The sequence below is a fragment of the Coregonus clupeaformis genome, chromosome 13 (genome assembly GCF_020615455.1).
Source record: "Coregonus clupeaformis isolate EN_2021a chromosome 13, ASM2061545v1, whole genome shotgun sequence".
NCBI classification, from domain to species: Eukaryota; Metazoa; Chordata; class Actinopteri; order Salmoniformes; family Salmonidae; genus Coregonus; species Coregonus clupeaformis.
The window spans coordinates 31,715,538-31,734,014 of NC_059204.1; the positions used below are offsets into that span (position 1 = coordinate 31,715,538).

Consider the following 18,477-nt stretch of genomic DNA (forward strand, 5'->3'; position numbering starts at 1 on the left):
AGTGCCTGGATTAGGACCTGTGCCGCTTTCTGTGTAAGGTAGGGTCGTACTCTGCGAATGTTGTAGAGCATGAACCTGCAGGATCGGGTCACTGCTTTGATGTTAGCAGAAAACGACAGGGTGTTGTCCAGGGTCACGCCAAGGTTCTTTGCACTCTGGGAGGAGGACACAATGGAGTTGTCAACCGTGATGGCGAGATCATGGAGCGGGCAGTCCTTCCCCGACATCCACACTGATATGTCTGCCAGACATGCAGAGATGCGATTCGCCACCTGGTTATCAGAAGGGGGAAAGGAGAAAATGAATTGTGCGTCGTCTGCGTAGCAATGATAGGAGAGACCATGTGAGGATATGACAGAGCCAAGTGACTTGGTGTATAGAGAGAATAGGAGAGGGTCTAGAACTGAGCCCTGGGGGACACCAGTGGTGAGAGCATGTGGTGCGGAGACAGATTCTCACCACGCCACCTGGTAGGAGCGACCTGTCAGGTAGGACACAATCCAAGAGTGAGCAGCGCCGGAGATGCCCAACTCGGAGAGGGTGGAGAGGAGGATCTGATGGTTCACAGTATCAAAGGCAGCAGATAGGTCTAGAAGGATAAGAGCAGAGGAGAGAGAATTAGCTTTAGCAGTGCGGAGAGCCTCCGTGACAGAGAAGAGCAGTCTCAGTTGAATGACCAGTCTTGAAACCTGACTGGTTAGGATCAAGAAGGTCATTCTGAGAGAGATAGCAGGAGAGTTGGCTAGAGACGGCATGCTCAAGAGTTTGAGAGAAAAGAAAGAAGGGATACTGGTCTGTAGTTGTTGACATCAGGGGGAACGACTGTAGGTTTTTTGAGGAGGGGTGCAACTCTCGCCCTCAGCGAGGTGTGGCTTGATTAAATGAGTGACATATTTAAAGGGCAGTGGCCACGCTGACAGCATTCCCACAACCCAACCCCTCCCCGTTTTTTAACTGGTCATTCAGTACAGCACCGTTCCCAATCAATTGAACGTTCCAGAACGTAAAAACATTGGTTTCCACTAATGCGCTACAGCGCTGCCTTAGCTAATGATTGAAAAACAGACTGCGGCAAGCTGATTGGCTGAATGCGATACACAACATCCGGGATTAGCATTTAGCCACTAGCAAGGTGTTACATAAGTACCCATATTTTCCATTGTTTTTTTCGCCATTAAATTAAGTTAAAGGGGCAATCAGCAAATGCTACATCCATTTTTTGTACCCATTGATTCTTGAAGATTAACTGCCTCATGAGCTTAGTTTAACTGTCATACCCCATCAGAACCCAAAATATATGCTTGTTTTACTCCAATGTTTGTAAACAAACTATATAGCCTCAACATAGTTAAAACTATAATTTTGATATCATGGATGGTCAATCCTTGCATCTCTAGCTCTGTCTATGAATTTGAGGGATTCACTTTTCTACAGCCCCATCTCTCAGCTTTTTACTGAACCAGGGGTGGGGAGGCAGTTTAATCGTTTCTACTGCTGATTGCCGCTGTAAGGAGGATATCGGAGCCTATGCAGCCTGAATGGAGAATGTTTTAGGTACCGGTCCACGAGATACGAATGTATTGCCAGCTGCATACAATGCGTTTGGACCGTAAGATGAAAACGACTCGATATCGCCATCTGCCAGCCTTGGCCTAAGTCTAGGGGCAACTTCACCCTACTCCTGGAAAGACAGTTGCACATACCTGGTAGCAAGGCCTGCATTCACAGGCAAAGCCAACAGAATAGGGTATACGCCAGCACCAACTGCACTGACAAGTGCACCTCTTATCAGGACACAGGTTGGGCAATTAAGGTCACCTGAATGAGTTTAAGATGTCTGTTTCAGATTCAATTCAGAAGCCATAAAAATATTGTAGAAAATACTTAATTGCAATAGAAACACTGACACTCACCAGACAATAATTGTTTGGAGACAGCTACATTTATACAGTCGTGGTCAAAAGTTTTGAGAATGACGCAAATACTAATTTTCAAAGTCTGCTGCCTCAGTTTTGATGATGGCAATTTGCATATACTCCAGAATGTCATGAAGAGTGATCAGATGAATTGCAATTAATTGCAAAGTCCTCTTTGCCATGAAAATGAACTTAATCCCCAAAAAACATTTCAGCCCTGCCACAAAATCACCAGCTGCCATCATGTCAGTGATTCTCTCTTTAACACAGGTGAGAGTGTTGACGAGGACAAGGCTGGAGACCACTCTGTCATGCTGATTGAGTTAGAATAACAGACTGGAAGCTTTAAAAGGAGGGTGGTGCTTGAAATCATTGTTCTTCCCCTGTTAACCATGGTTACCTGCAAGGAAACATGTGCCATCATCATTGCTTTGCACAAAAAGGGCTTCACAGGCAAGGATATTGCTGCTAGTATGATTGCACCTAAATCAACCATTTATCGGATCATCAAGAACTTCAAGGAGAGAGGTTCAATTGTTGTGAAGAAGGCGTCAGGGCGCCCAAGAAAGTCCAGCAAGCACCAGGACCGTCTCCTAAAGTTGATTCAGCTGTGGGATCGGGGCACCACCAGTGCAGAGCTTGCTCAGGAATGGCAGCAGGCAGGTGTGAGTGCATCTGCACGCACAGTGAGGCGAAGACTTTTGGAGGATGGCCTGGTGTCAAGAAAGGCAGCAAAGAAGCCACTTCCCTCCAGGAAAAACATCAGGGACAGACTGATATTCTGCAAAAGGTACAGGGATTGGACTGCCTAGGACTGGGGTAAAGTCATTTTCTCTGATGAATCCCCTTTCCGATTGTTTGGGGCATCCGGAAAACACCTTGTCCGGAGAAGACATGGTGAGCGCTACCATCAGTCCTGTGTCATGCCAACAGTAAAGCATCCTGAGACCATTCATGTGTGGGGTTGCTTCTTAGTCAAGGGATTGGGCTCACTCACAATTTTGCCTAAGAACACAGCCATGAATAAAGAATGGTACCAACACATCCTCATAGAGCAACTTCTCCCAACCATCCAAGAACAGTTTGGTGACGACCAATGCCTTTTCCAGCATGATGGAGCACCTTGCCATAAGGCAAAAGTGATAACTAAGTTGCTCGGGGAACAAAACATCGAAAATGTTGGTCCATGGCCAGGAAACTCCCCAGACCTTAATCCCATTGAGAACTTGTGGTCGCTCCTCAAGAGGCGGGTGGACAAACAAAACCCCACAACTTCTGACAAACTCCAAGCATTGATTATGCAAGAATGGGCTGCCATCAGTCAGGATGTGGCCCAGAAGTTAAATGACAGCATGCCAGGGTGGATTTCAGAGGTCTTGAAAAAGAAGGGTCAACACTACAAATATTGACTCTTTGCATAAACCTAATGTAATTGTCAATAAAAGCCTTTGACACGTATGGAATGCTTGTAATTATACTTCAGTATACCATAGTAACATCTGACAAAAATATCTCATAACACTGAAGCAGTGAACTTTGTGAAGACCAATACTTGTCATTCTCGAAACCTTTGACCACGACTGTACATGGCCACTGTTGTCAAGAACGGTAGGACAGCCATTGCGAGATTTGATGTAAAACGCCCTTGAGTGACATTCAGCGCTCTCCTGTATACGCTGTTGGCAATAAGTCCTGCTAATGCCCCATTCCCTCCCATTTACATGGGGCCATAGGTGAAGATTTTCATGTAGAACAACAGTTATATGTTATGATGAGAGCAACATGATATAGGCTGACAATTACGAGTAGGGCTGTCAAGGCAATTAACCCATGTCTAGGCATATACAAAAACGTACCTGTCAAGTTCAGGCAGACGTTCAAATCTTTCCGCTATCATTTGAACGATCACAGCTCTGGGGACTGTGCGGCCGGTGTCTTTCTGTACGACACTGCTGTTTTGTGACATCTTCAGCAAGATGCCCTGCAATGTAATGTCAGTGTCCACCAATAACGTAGGGCTAGCATTGGCAAGGCTGAGTGAACGTGTATGCGATACGTTCGATAAGAGTGAATCAGATAGCTAACATTCAATTTAATAAAATCCCGTCCAAATAGCCTAGTTCAGTGAGCATACGCTATTAAGCACGATCAGACTGCAATAGGCCCTTTTCACGATGACGTCATCTAACTTCCGCCTTTCCGCGTAGCAGGTTAACTTCACTTCCGTTCACCCGTAACCTGAGACTTCTCAACGAAAATACAACTGTTGACCACTAACTAGCAAGCTAGCTACTTGAAGAAATTCCAAAAGGTACGTTTAAGTTAAATTAGTAAAGTTAAGAGTAATAATGTTTACGTATATGCAATGGTTTGTAACTTGCTAACGTTATTGTTAATTCATAATTGTTCACTGCCTTAGTTACTTAAAAGTGGGCTAACGTTAGCTAACAACAACTTAGTACCAGATACCGATAACGTTAAAGGTAGCGTTACATTGCTGCCTGGCTGTAATGTAACAAGTTTACTTAGCTAGCTATCTAACCCTTTGTTAGGCAGTTAGTTTATTCATGAATGTATAGTAACTCACCTATTCAAATACTGTTGTGCATGATAGCTAGATAAATATTGATTCCTGGTCAAAGCTGAATGTTAATTTAGCTGTTTCTTTTCTCTCGGTGTCTGTATCGCAACAGTATCCCATCCAACACCGAAGCATGGCACAATCTTCGAGAAGATGCTATTGCAGTGTACCATTTTGTTCAAACAACAAACAGAAATTCCCGTATCTGAGTTTTCACGATTTCCCTGTTGATGGAGAAATACGTGCCCGTTGGGTGAGGGCGATCAGGAGAGATGAGGGACCAAGTTTTAAGATTCTTCGTGGGAGCACCTTTGTTTGCAGTCAGCACTTTCCCCCTGAGGATAGATACACATCGGCCAGTGGACGGATCCGTATTAAACAGGGATCAGTGCCGTCTAGATTCCACTGGAATGATTGGGGTAAGGATAGGTAGACAGCGTTAAACGTAATACTACTGTAATCCAATAATATATTACTTGTACAAAATGTTTAATAATTTAATCCTGATGCAATATAGCTGCTACATTTTGTCATTTTAGGGACTGAAAAGTGATTACCAAAATGTATCATGACAAGCATATGGTTAATTTCACACATATAGGAGGCGGCTCACAAGCTCGGGAGTCAGTTTACCAGCGAGCAAGAAAGCGTCTTGGTGTTGCTGTCCTGGATGATTCTGATCATGAGATGCCTGACAGCACAGAGGGTGCTTTGCCTGCAGTGACAAACGATCACGACTATGCCTGCCGTCCTTCTCCTGGTTAGTATTACAAATAAGAGTAACCATGTATCTGTTTGGCAAAAAAAGTAAAAGTATATGGCAGTTAAGTAAAAATACTATTTTATACTACGATTTGGAGTAACTGGTCTCTCTGTGAAAAGACTTGGCGTTTTAAACCTCATCCATCTTAGAAGCTTCTTCAGTTTTATTTATTGAAAATGGGATGGGATAGATGAGTAATAACTAACCTACCAACATGTATGCTTTTTCTTCCCCTTAAGGTAAACTGGACAGTGCTACTCAAAGAATTCGAGAGTTGGAGCTGCAAGTGTTGTCCCTAGAAATTGAGATCCAGCACCTGACAGTTAAGAAGCAGCATCCACTCCTTTTTAATTTTTGTGTCACAGATGAGGACTATCGCTACTACACACGATTCAGCTCAAAGGAGGTCTTCACTGTGTTTTGGGATTCTGTTTATCCCTCTGCTTCACGGCTTGTATACTGGTCTAAGGCACAGCAAACGGCACATGTGACACCTAGCCCTCACCGAAAACTTCCACTTATTGATGAACTATTTATGTTTCTGTGTCGTGTTGCAGCTGGGCTTCAGGAGAAAACCTTGTCTACCATCTTTGAGGTCAGCCTGTCCACAGTTAGCCGCATCATTTTAACATGGACTAGCTACCTTTACCAGGTTCTTGGCTCACTGCCGGTGTGGATGACAAGAGAGCAGGTGCAGGCCACAATGCCTGATAAGTTCAAGCTCTACTGCCCTCAGGTGAGAGTTATAGTAGACTGCACCGAGATCCGCTGTGAAACACCATCCTCCCTCTCACTACAGTCAGAAACCTTTTCGAGCTACAAAAATCACACCACCTTTAAAGGGCTGATTGGTGTAGCTCCATGTGGTGTTATCACATTTGTATCAAAGCTCTACACAGGCTCCATCTCCGACATGGAAATAACACAGAAATGTCAGATCTTGCATTTACTTCAGCCCGGAGATGAATTAATGGCGGACAAGGGTTTCCTGATCGAGAGGATGTTGTCAGAAGTGGGGGCAACACTCGTCATCCCTCCACTGAAAAAATCTCCTCAGCTCAGCAGGGAGGACACTCTTAAGACCCAGGCCATCGCCCGGCTGAGGATTTTAGTCGAGAGGGCCATACGGAGGGTGAAGGAGTACCATATCTGGGATGGGCTTGTTCCTCTTTCCACAGTGGGTTCAGTGAATCAGCTGTGGGCCATCTGCTGCCTCATGTCGAACTATCAGGGACCTCTTGACATTAAAGGAGACAAACCAGTCTGATGTTTTTGTCAACTGGAAGTTGTATATTTCCTGAGTAAGCTAGATGGGCTGTAAATAGAAGTACTTTTATATTACTGTATTGTATGTACAAAAAAATGTAAATATGAATTAACTTTGTTGGTAATTTAATTGATCTAATGTTATACTGTATGTTTTTGTTAAGGGTAATAACTTTTTCATAGCTATTAATGAACCTAATGTGATATATTGTAAAAATATCCAACTATTAACCATGTTATGTGCTTATGTGTCATGGCACTGATGGAACTATTAAATATATGTTTGCAAGCAACTGCTTCCAATCCTTTTTGATTTTGGTAAGAGCATTTACAACATCGCAATCCTTTTCAAAATTTGTATTTCAATACATAGATATACAGTATATAACACAATTAAGAAAGGGCGGCATTAGCCATTAATACATTACTGACTCTTATCTTACGGTCGATACAAACAGCAGTAATATTAAAAAGAGGCTGCAAAACAGAAACTCGTCAGCTCATAACCTTCGCTAGCATAGGGCTAATTTAAGCTAAATAAAGATAAACACGTACCTTCATAATCAAACAGGTAACCTTCAACGAAGAACTTGTAGCCTTTATCAAGCTTCGATCTTGAAGTAAGGGACCACTTGTCAGCAAGTCGTTCTACGTCGTTAAGTCGTATTGGTGGCAGATGTGAAAGGGACTGGGTGAACTCCATAATGATGTGCTACTAGCTAAGTGTTCCTAAGCGACACCGGATGTAAACATAACCTGCATCGCGGCAGAACGGAAGTTGTCTGACGTCACGTGAAAAGGGCCTATAACACCAGTCAAATGTATTGCTGTACTATCCGTTACCATGGCGATGTCTCAGCTCTAATCTATGTGCTGTAAATACATTATTTTGAGGAAGGGCGCAGCCATTTTAAACCACGTGCACCAGAGTGACCTCTGAACCTTTCACAACAAATTATAGCAGTGGGAGAAGATGGAACGAGATGGATTTTGGCCGACATTCTGCACATTTTCTCATCGATGAAAGATTTAATCTCTATACAGTTTTCTGTTCCCAAAACTAGAATATGTTATGAACAGAGTGGACAAAGTTTTGTAGACTTTACTCTTTGCAAACGTTTTTTAAACTCGCGTATTGAGTTATTGCACACATGCGCTTCACATAGTAAGCGTTCCCTAACGGAAATGTGCAGATGTATGCTAGAACGCGCCAATAGGATCTCGCTAATCTGCTCTGACTCCTGTGCAGCACTGATGAGTTTAAATTCATGTGTGTCTCAGAGCAGACAGGATGTATTGTATGAGGTTTTGCAGTGTTTGTTTAGGGTGAAACAGATGGGGGTATTTGTGATGTTCCTCTGGGTACCAGCTCATGTGGGAGTAGAGGGGAATGAGGAAGTGGATATTATTGCCAAACAGGCTCTTAAACATCCTAATGTTGAGATGGAAATATCAATCAGTAAAGCAGAAGCCAAGGGATTAATAAGAACAGTGGTTAAAAATAAGTGGCAAGAGTTGTGGAACAGGGAGTGTAAGGGAAGACACCTGTATAAGATCCAGGAAAAAGTGGGGGCAGGAAGGTCCTCAGGCTGAGAGAGAAGGGAGGAAAGTGTAGTCACAAGGCTGAGACTGGGACACAAAAGGCTAAATAGTACATTGAAAGTGGTGGGTGAACATCCGACTGGGAGGTGTGATCATTGTCAGGAGGAGATGGAGGCAGTGGAACATGTTCTATTTCAGTGCCAGAAATAAGTGAGCGAAAGGGAGCGAATGTTATTAGATTTGAGGAGTAATGGGGTTGAAGAGCCAGGATTAAGTGAACTGCTGGGGAAATCTTCAGGGGATGTGGTATTTAATTATGTATTTCGTTTCCTTAGGGAGACGAGATTATGGGGTAGGATTTAGACTGTCATTGTCTCTGGTCCACACTCCAGTCCAGCTGGTGGAGGTAATGCACCTTAAAGTTGGTTGCCAACCGCCATATAAAATCCACAGAAGAAGAAGAAGAAGAAGGATCTCGATAGGTTATGCTTGGCTCTGCCCACACCTCCTTGCTTGTTCTGCCCACTATGACACATTTGTTCCCATTGGAAACGACAGGCTGTGGTCTATCTTGGTTTAGTTATAAACTCTTTAATACTGTTTTTTTTAACCTGACTTCCTTTCCCATGAAAAACGGAAGTAGGAACTCCGGTCAGGCATTTTTTTACTCCTACTACGTTAGGTTATGCAGCATTCAAAACAACTCGGAACTGGGAACTCGGAAATCTCAGACTTCCGGCTTCAGTGCGTTCAAAACAACTGGGAATTCAGAAAAAAACTAGCTCCTACTAGGAAAAATCGATTTGAACGGTCATCCAACTTGGAATTCCAACTCGGGAACTCCGGCCTCTTTCTAGAGCTCCGACTTACTGAACTGAAGATAATTAATGTCATGATTTGACCTTGTATTTTTCAGAGTCCCCTGTTGTTATGAACGCGGCATTAGGACAAAATAAATGCCTAAAACTCGGTCCGCTACATACTGAGGTGCGTTCAGTTCCCTTGAACATTTGCTACATTGCAGAACAGTTTGTACTGACAAGTTTCCCCAAAGGTTTTTGAATAGACTGAGCTCCTGTTTAGTGGGTGTGGCTTGAAGCAAGAGAGAGATAGTAATGGCGTATTTTTGTAGGCACTAACTGCGCCATGGTTTGTTGCACAAAGCCTGTGATAAAAATGAATGTTTTTTTTGGTAGTGTTTTTGGATAAATGTCGAAAATAAGGTCTGTGGTAAACACAGGTTTAGGAGATCTTATACATTTTGTTCAATGAGATAATTTTCATCAGCTATAAACGTTACTTTTTGTGAATTTTGAAGAATAAACAGTTGAAGTCGGAAGTTTAAATACATTTAGGTTGGAGTCATTATAACTTGTTTTTCAACCACTCCACAAATTTCTTGTTAACAAACTATAGTTTGGGCAAGTCGGTCAGGACATCTACTTTGTGCATGACACAAGTAAGTTTTCCAACAATTGTTTACAGACAGATTATTTCACTTATAATTCACAGTATCACAATTCCAGTGGGTCAGAAGTTTACATACACTAAGTTGACTGTGCCTTTTAACAGCTTGGGGAAAAAAGGCCGCTCAGCAAGGAAGAAGCCACTGCTCCAAAACCACCATAAAAAAGCCAGACTACGGTTTGCAACTGCACATTGGGACAAAGATCGTACTTTTTGGAGAAATGTCCTCTGGTCTGATGAAACGAAAATAGAACTGTTTGGCCATAATGACCATCGTTATGTTTGGAGGAAAAAGGGGAACGCTTGCAAGCCGAAGAACACCATCCCAACCGTGAAGCACAGGGATGGCAGCATCATACTGTGGGGGTGCTTTGCTGCAGGAGGGACTGGTGCACTTCACAAAATAGATGGCATCATGAGGAAGGAAAATTATGTGGATATATTGAAGCAACATCTCAAGACATCAGTCAGGAAGTTAAAGCTTGGTCACAAATGGGTCTTCCAAATGGACAATGACCCCAAGCATACTTCCAAAGTTGTGGCAAAATGGCTTAAGGACAACAAAGTCAAGGTATTGGAGTGGCCATCACAAAGCCCTGACCTCAATCCTATAGAAAATCTGTGGGCAGAACTGAAAAAGCGTGTGCGAGCAAGGAGGCCTACAAACCTGATTCAGTTACACCAGCTCTGTCAGGAGGAATGGGCCAAAATTCACACAACTTATTGTGGGAAGCTTGTGGAAGGCTACCCGAAACGTTTGACCCAAGTTAAACAATTTAAAGGCAATGCTCCCAAATACTAATTGAATGTATGTAAACTTCTGACCCACTGGGAATGTGATGAAAGAAATAAAAGCTGAAATAAATAATTATCTCTACTATTATTCTGACATTGCACATTCTTAAAATGAAGTGGTTATCACAACTGACCTAAGACAGGGAATTTTTACTAGGATTAAATGTCAGGAATTGTGAAAAACAGAGTTTAAATATATTTGGCTAAGGTGTATGTAAACTTCCGACTTCAACTGTATGTTATTTAAAAAATCACATAAAGCACATAAAGGCTTTACAATTCATAAAGGTAATGTTAACTGAGTGCTATTAACTCATAGAACAAACCGTATAAACTCTCCTAAGCCTGTGTTAACCTCAGAACTTATTTTCTGAGTTTATTCCAAAACCCTATTCTTTCCCCATTCATTTTTCCCATAGGGATGGCTAAACGAACCAGAGGTTACTCATTTCCGGGTTTTAGGACTTCAAGCTGGCAAGCTCTATGAGTGACGTATTTAAAAGCCAGTGGCCATGCTGACCGCGTTCCCCAACCCACAACCCAACCCCTCCCCGTTTTTCAACAGCACTGTTTCCGTTCAATTGAACGTTCCAGAACGTATAATGTACTGAACACAGCCCAGGTTAACTTCCAAAAGCGGAAGTGGCATCACAGGCTCTCTTTCCATTTGGTCAGTACTATCCAGAATCCTTGGGACGTCCATACTCACAGACCCTAACCCTTACCTAATCATAACCCTACCTTAACCATTTTAAACTTCTACTTCAATAGGGTATGGACGTCCCAAGGAACCTGAATAGCACGGGCAACGATATATGAGAAAGGAGCACGGACACTTTCAGTCTCACCTGAAACCGGCACATCTGATTGTTGGGGACTCGGCAGAGGCTAGTAAACCCGAGCGTGGACAAAAAACCTCGACATGCCATTGGATGTAAAGTTTTGTCAATCAAGGGTAGCTAGTAACCAACCTCTCCATTGCTAAGGTAAAACCATAGAGATAGATAGAGGACTCATTTTTGTATATGTGCGGTTATAGTGTCTGTGACAGCATGGGCAGCGCCATTGAGGGAATCTCCACTTTGAAGTAGTCATTTTCTTCTTCCCGATTGGCTGATCCTACCTGATGACCCAGTTGGACATGACTCCAACAGGGTCACCAGGAAGGATCAGCCAATGAAGTTGGAAGTCCCACCCAGTTGACTACATTAAAATGGTGGAAGCCTTCAACGGCGCTGCCCATGCTCATGCTAATGAGGCCTTTTAGCCACTAGAGGCCTCTATTATTCTCTATGGGTAAAACTGGTACTGATGCTGCTGCTTTCTACTTCGTGGCTGTAGACTTGGGAATCAAAAACGTGGTGATGTTAAAGCTGCCAAGGAACAGCAAAAAAGAGGACGAGGAAGTTCCAGATATTTCGCAAAGAATATATGAAATGTGTACAATAGACGGGGTTATTGCAGAGCCATGCGTTTTACGGCAAGATCAGACAAGCAGGTATTTTCCAACAGACAGTCAGGAGAGAATCTGCTCACTGGAATGAGGTTATCGTTAGCCAAACGCTTTGTCAACTTCCATTTTCACTGTCCAGGTATTCGTTTTAAGTAGCCTAGCTGGTTAAGCTACTATGAGGCATGTGTTTGCGAGTATTGGGTTAATTTCAGTTTGTGAATAGTTGATTAGACTTATTTAAAAAATATTGTAGGCTAAATGAAAGGGAGATGACGGAGAATCACACAACTACATAACCTTAGCTAACTGAGTTATTGGATGGAGCATATCAATTTTATCCGTGGTGGTATGTCTTGGAATAAATGTTGGCCAGCTAATGTTATGTATTTTGATAGCTAGATATCCAAAGGCTACTTAGCCGCAGACCTGGTTCGTTTAGCCAACTGGGCCATTCCAAATGCATAGAAAAAACTATTAAGCTATGAGGAATTGCTGCCAGGTGTGTATCCTAATTAAACTTGCTGTGCTGTTAGGCTACAAATAGGCTATACCCTTGCTCATGTCATCATAGCCCATGACATGCTGCAACGTTTTTTGCACGAGCTAAAATAGCCTTGCTTGGTTGCATATTTCACTTTGCCGATTAACGTTACGGCGCCTTTAACATTTCTTTGGACTGCCATTGGTTTTGTTTTTTAAATCCCCAGCTCATCACATGGGAGCGCCATTGACTCAATGCAAGCATCAAACTGCAAGGGAAGTGATAGAAACGCGGAACATCTCGCTGGGTGATCAAGAAAAGTTCCTGACTATTGAGGGAATAGACCTACCATTTATGCTAGGCTATAGTCAATGTCCATGACATGATATCAGAACGCGCGCGACTGCTGTTGCACCTGTCAGCAGTAGCACACCTCAATCGGAAATACTTTGTTGAAGATGAACTGAACAAGCATCGTTTTTGTTTGTGGCCTGTTTTGCCCTATTGTTTTAGACCGCAGGCTACGGATTCTGCTGGAGATAAAGCCTAAAACCTACTGCCTATGTGTCTAAGGCTACACATGTTATAGCACAACTGACTCGCCATTGATGTGGTTTCTACCTAGCGGTTACCACTGTCTGACACTTTTAATAATGCACTGAAGAGAACTGGGAATACGTTATGTTATTGGAGCAAGAGTAAATCACCGATACGGAGCCAGCATTCAACTATGCCTGTAAGAAAAGAAGGTGAGCAGAAACGTATACACATTGGCACAACAGTTGTCTCGCCACTCTATGCAGCCACAAGTGAAAAACACGAGTGGCTCTTTATTGACATTGAGCACTTCTGGATGTCAGCATGTAGTCTTGTGTAAGTAGGCCAGAATTTCAATTTGCCTTTCTCGGTTTAATATGCTCCTGTAGGTAGGCTAGTGGCAAACCAAATAAAAATTACCACATAACTTGTAATATAAGCCTAATAAAAAAGTTTTTTGCATGCACCTTGGCGCTCTGGCCTATGAAACAGAACAGTCATTGATAATAGTTTATTTTAGATAAGAATATTGGGTAAACCTTTAATAACTTTAATGAATAAGCATTTATAAGCTACGCTAGGCCTACATAAAATAAATGTATGTAACGTTATTAGGCCTATTAGTAAATTATTTCTAAAAGCATTTAACGTATAATAGGTTATACAGTATTTAAGCACATTTGTAGGCATTTATAATGCCATATTCAGTAAAGTAAAGCCTATCATAGGTGTAATTGAATATTGTGTATCGTATTCATTAAAGGATTGTTTTATCCTTATTTGCAGCCTATATTGCAAATTATTATTATTTGCAGCCTATATTGGCAGACACTGGTCTGTAATTGTGCAATAAGAAATAATTACTGTTCAACTGTACAACTGTAGGCTACGGTACAATAAAAGTCATGCAAGATTTTGCAACCTTCCAGAGTTTTCAGGAGTTGAGAGGTGAAAGTTAAATTCTCACTAGACAGCAGTCAGCCAGATCAATTAAACAGGAACATCCATATCAGTAAAGACCATTTTACACTGTTCTTGTGAGTTTCTTTGACACATAAGACATAGTTTAGTGTTGTCTTTCGTCTTGTCACACACTTGTCACAGCACCCCTCCCCCACCCCTGAGAAAAGAGCGGCTTTGTTCCCCTGTGGTCTCCTGTGGTGACAGGGTCTGAGCTCAACGATGACTCCTCTGTCTCTGTGTGACAGTGGTGTCTCACCCTCTGCTGCCCGTGCCAAGCGTACACTCGAACCATGCTCCACATTTCTGTACCGTTGCAAAACTGCCTCTCATATTAGTATTTGAAATGGCTGCTAATTATAAACCATACAAGTGGCTTCATCGTCTTTTGCACATGCAGTTGTCATTACATATCTTTTCAGAGTTGCTTTGCTGCTTGAGATTGTTCTTAGAATCCCTTTCACAAATGGGGGGAAAATGTGGCAAAAGCTCAAGCTACTGTATATATTTTTCAAACAAAATGCCTTTGTGAATTGGTCCGTGTTTGTCTGATGGTTTGTGATATTTCATCACTTGTGACTATGTTTAAATTAAAACTGATGTGACCATCTTTTGAATAGCATGCTAACTGGTCTCCAATCCGTACCCTCCTGCAGATACAGCTAGGGCCCTAGGGCTTTTGGAAGACTACTGTGCTAAACTGAAGAAACCAGAGGAACAACAGCTCAAAACTGCCATTCAGAGAGTGATGGGGGTCTTCAAAAGCAGCCTGTTCCAAGCACTGCTTGGTAAGTCAGTAGGATATTGGAATCCATCCATTCATTGAAGAATCTATTGTTGTTTTTATTGACATAACAAAAACCAATATCCCCTCTTCAACTGTTTATCCATGTTCTGGCTCGCGGTGGCCCAACGCCCTATTAAGACACTTTATGTTGGTGTTTCCTTTATTTTGGTAGTTACCTGTACATCATATTGCTGAGTCTACCTTTAAGTAATAACTATTTTATAATAACCATTTAAAGTGGCAATCAGCAATAGAAACAATAACAAAGCATTTTCCCTGCTCCTGTTTCAGCAAAAATCGGAGCGATGGGGCAGGAGAAATGTAACCACTCTCAAATTCATAGACCAACTTTTGAGGCTAAATAGTGTTTGTTTACATTCACTTTGTTTACAAACATTGAAGTAAAACACATTTATATTTTGGGTTCTGATGGGGTACGACAGTTGAACTAAGCTCAAGAGGTATTTCTAAGTTATATTCTTCAAGAATCAATGGGTACATATCGTTAATTTAGTCCAAAAATGGATGTAGCAACTGCTTATTGCCCCTTTAAATGGGGTCTTTGCTGAATGATCGGTCACCTAAGTCAGAACTTTTTGGCATTCACAATACTTGTGTTATCTCTAGAGGTTTGTCTATTGTCACATTTGCTTAACCTGCATTTTGCTATGCCTGGGTAGTGAGCACATTCTGCAGGTTTAGGGCTTTTTCTCGAAAAAGTTATTTTTAACTTAGCTGATATTGCAGTAGATACTTCCCTGTGCCTGTGGTATTTTTTTATGTACTCCTCTTACTCTTCCCCTGTGATGTTTTTGTAATGATTCAAAATAAGCATATTGATGTGGGCTTTTTGCATATTTGATCCAATTGATTCAAGGGCATCTCCTCACTGCATTATTGGAGATTGGTATAATGCATGATGGTTATTCATAATTTCAAAGTTCATGACATGGTCATTCCCCTAATAATAAAACCTGCAACCTCTCAGGTCAAGTTTGAAAATGTATCGCAGAAAAAGGGTTGTTCAGGCCATGCATTACTGTTTTCAAGGCCATATCCGCGATTAGCAAGGGCAAAGCCTATGTGAAATGAATGCTAGCACGCTATAACCTCTGTATTATTATTATCTGTGGCATGAAATGGCAGTGGACCTTATCCTAGTGGAAGTTTGTCATACATCATTTCCTGTGAGTTGACGTTCAACGGCTGTGCAGGCCTGTTACACACTGATCAGACCTTGCTGTGTTTGACTCCCTGGAATCGCTATCCTCCAATTCAGGTTAATGCTGTTTTGGCTTGTCTGAGAATGGGCTTTCACTCTTTCTGGCTCAAGCCCCCACTGGTTATCAAAAAGGGAAACAATGATGCAACAATGATTTGGAGAGAGGAAATATCTAATCTATTAAAATGCATATTCACATTTTTTTTCTCTAAACCTAAGTAGAAATGTTGTTGTTTGAATATCTAACATGAATATTCCTCTCAGTGCTTGAAGATTGGCAGACAGCAATGAATAATAAACATACTTGTTTCATGTAGATTTGACAAACATGACAATGTTTATTGATCCCCACAGTCATTGTACTAACATGAGCTGTAGCAGTAGACACATTTATGATAATGTGAAACTTTTATTTTGAGACAGTAGTGTAAGACTTTTATTTTGACATCTGTTATCATGGCTTTTGGAGGAATAGAAGGGCTGAATGTGGTTGTTTAGAGCGAGACCACACTCCGCTGCTCCCTATTTTGGATTATTTTCCTTACATACTCTCTGCAGGTTTGGGTTCCAATCCGAATTCTGCCACCAATATGTAGCCTAAAGCGTAATTCAGAGACGTGATAGCCGTGTCCCATTGTGACATAGCTACCCGGCTCTGACACAGCCCGACTGCACGTATCTCCAAAATTCCCAACCAACGCGGCTCGGCGTACGCTTCCTCTATTCATTCGAATGTGTTCACAGTTGTAGAAATAGTTTGAGCCGCGCTGGGGATTAGAAAAGTATGAAAGCCAATGGTCCAATATTCATATCTAGAACACTGCTGTGCGTACGCATGCATGTTTTGGACTCTGATAGGCGCTTAAGGCCGATGATGAGAATTATCCACAGACACTGCGACTTCATTTGTAGACTCAAAAGTTTTAATATCAGACTGCTACACAACTTATTAGGGGAAACAGTCAAAAAGAGAACCTCAAATCACTCTAAACTGAACAATCCTTGCTCTTCCTTCATGAACCAGAATAAAATATGTAAAAAAAACAAAAACATTATTGTCTCAAAGTAGAAGTCAAACAGTAAGAAAAACACAGCAGCAGTTCATGACTTTCATTGTGATCAGTGGAAAATGGAACTAAGGGGAACTAGTTTAGATTGGTTTTTTGAATATCCCTTTAATAAGATGACATTGGCCCCTGTGGTTGTCAGATCAAGTTTGAGGTTCTGTGGGACTGTTACCACCATTGCAAAATGCATCAGTTCAAGCTCATTTCTAGCCATTGGTAATTGGTATTCTCTCTACATCCAACAATTAGACTTGAGGATATAACTTTGACAGATTATGAGGAAGAGTCCTTGCTTTGCTAATAGGGGTTGTCACCCTGCTCCTTTCCCAGCTAGCATATAACGTTCTGAGAACCATATGTTTCTTAGAGCTTGGTGAGAGTGTGGTTGTCCTATGGTTATTTTTCATACAACCTTCCCACAACGTTCTGGTACAGGATAGTTGCTTGGCTTTTGAACATTCTCAGCCCATTTAAGGAACTTGACAAAATAACGTTATTTTCTTGATATTTAATTACTTTAACAGAACGTTTTCTAAACGTTCAAACGTGGTTACATGTAATACATTTTTTGATAATGTTCTAGGAACGTTCTCCGACTGGTTTGCCATTGGGAATGTTCTCAAATAGTTCAGAGAACGTTCAGAAACAATAGTCTCCTGTCGGAATTACAATACTTCGGAATAATGTTTCCACCAGCTTTACTCAGGGTTCTGTTTTAAAGTAATGTTCTCAAATTGTTCAGAAAACGTTAAGAAACAACGTTCTTCTGTGGGAATTTCAGTACTTCAGCATATCGTTTCCTGCAGGTTTCCTCATGGTTCTATTTAAATTCATGTTCTCATATTGTTCCGAGAACGTTAAGAACTTTCCATAATAACCACAAGAAAAATTAAGTAACATTCAGAGAATGTTATTTAAAAACATATATATTCCGTTCTCAGCGTCAACAAAACTCTCTCTAACCTCTATCTTGTTAAGTGTGTTAGCCACACTCACTAATTGGCCACACCTGATCTTAATGAATGCTTGTTTCCTTTGAAATGGGGTCCGTTTGAATAGACAAAAATGAGTTAAAAAAACATGGCATGCTAGCTCCATCCTGGTGGCACAGTGAACTAATTCCATGGGTAAAGAATAGAAAATCATAGATTCGGAGCTCACTGACGCCGTGCCACAATAAAACAATGTGTTTGCATGATTAATGCCTAAGCAAATGAAATTCCATGTGTCCTATCTGTGCTATTAAAAGTCTTATTGAGACATGTTCTCAGAACGTTATTTAATTACCTTCAAATAACCTATAATTTCCATTCTCAGAACGTTAATAAAACCTCCCAGGAAAACTTTCAGGGAACCATAGTAACATTTTCTCTGAAGCTCCCTGCAACCTAAAGATTAACGTTCCCAGAACAGGCAACATTTTCACTTCCGTTCTCAGGAAACTTATGGCTTCATTCCCAGAACCAGTGGGAAACCAAAAACAAGTGTTCCCACAACTTCCAAGGAACCAAATGTGCTAGCTGGGTTGGCCCTGTTCTTATACCATTTTGATGATGGTCATTAACTGCATAACTACAGGGGACAACTCTCTTTGTGATGGATTAATGTATGCCAATTTCTAAATAATTTAGCACTGTGAA

General features: G+C 41.6%; 1 protein-coding gene across 10 annotated transcripts in view; it reads left to right on the forward strand.

Moving 5' to 3' along the window:
* The first annotated feature begins 11,680 nt into the window (after window positions 1-11,680).
* The window catches only part of LOC121579246 (disks large homolog 2), a 336,409-nt gene continuing 329,612 nt past the window's right edge, over window positions 11,681-18,477 (forward strand). For all 10 annotated transcript variants that reach the window (XR_006002882.2, XM_041893670.2, XM_041893672.2 and 7 more), the window contains exons 1-2: window positions 11,681-13,013; window positions 14,418-14,549. Coding sequence is in view for 9 of the 10 variants with exons in the window: in XM_041893670.2 (XP_041749604.2) it covers window positions 12,995-13,013; window positions 14,418-14,549 (151 nt within the window). In the remaining variant the exon portion in view is untranslated. The remainder of the gene's footprint in view (window positions 13,014-14,417; window positions 14,550-18,477) is intronic.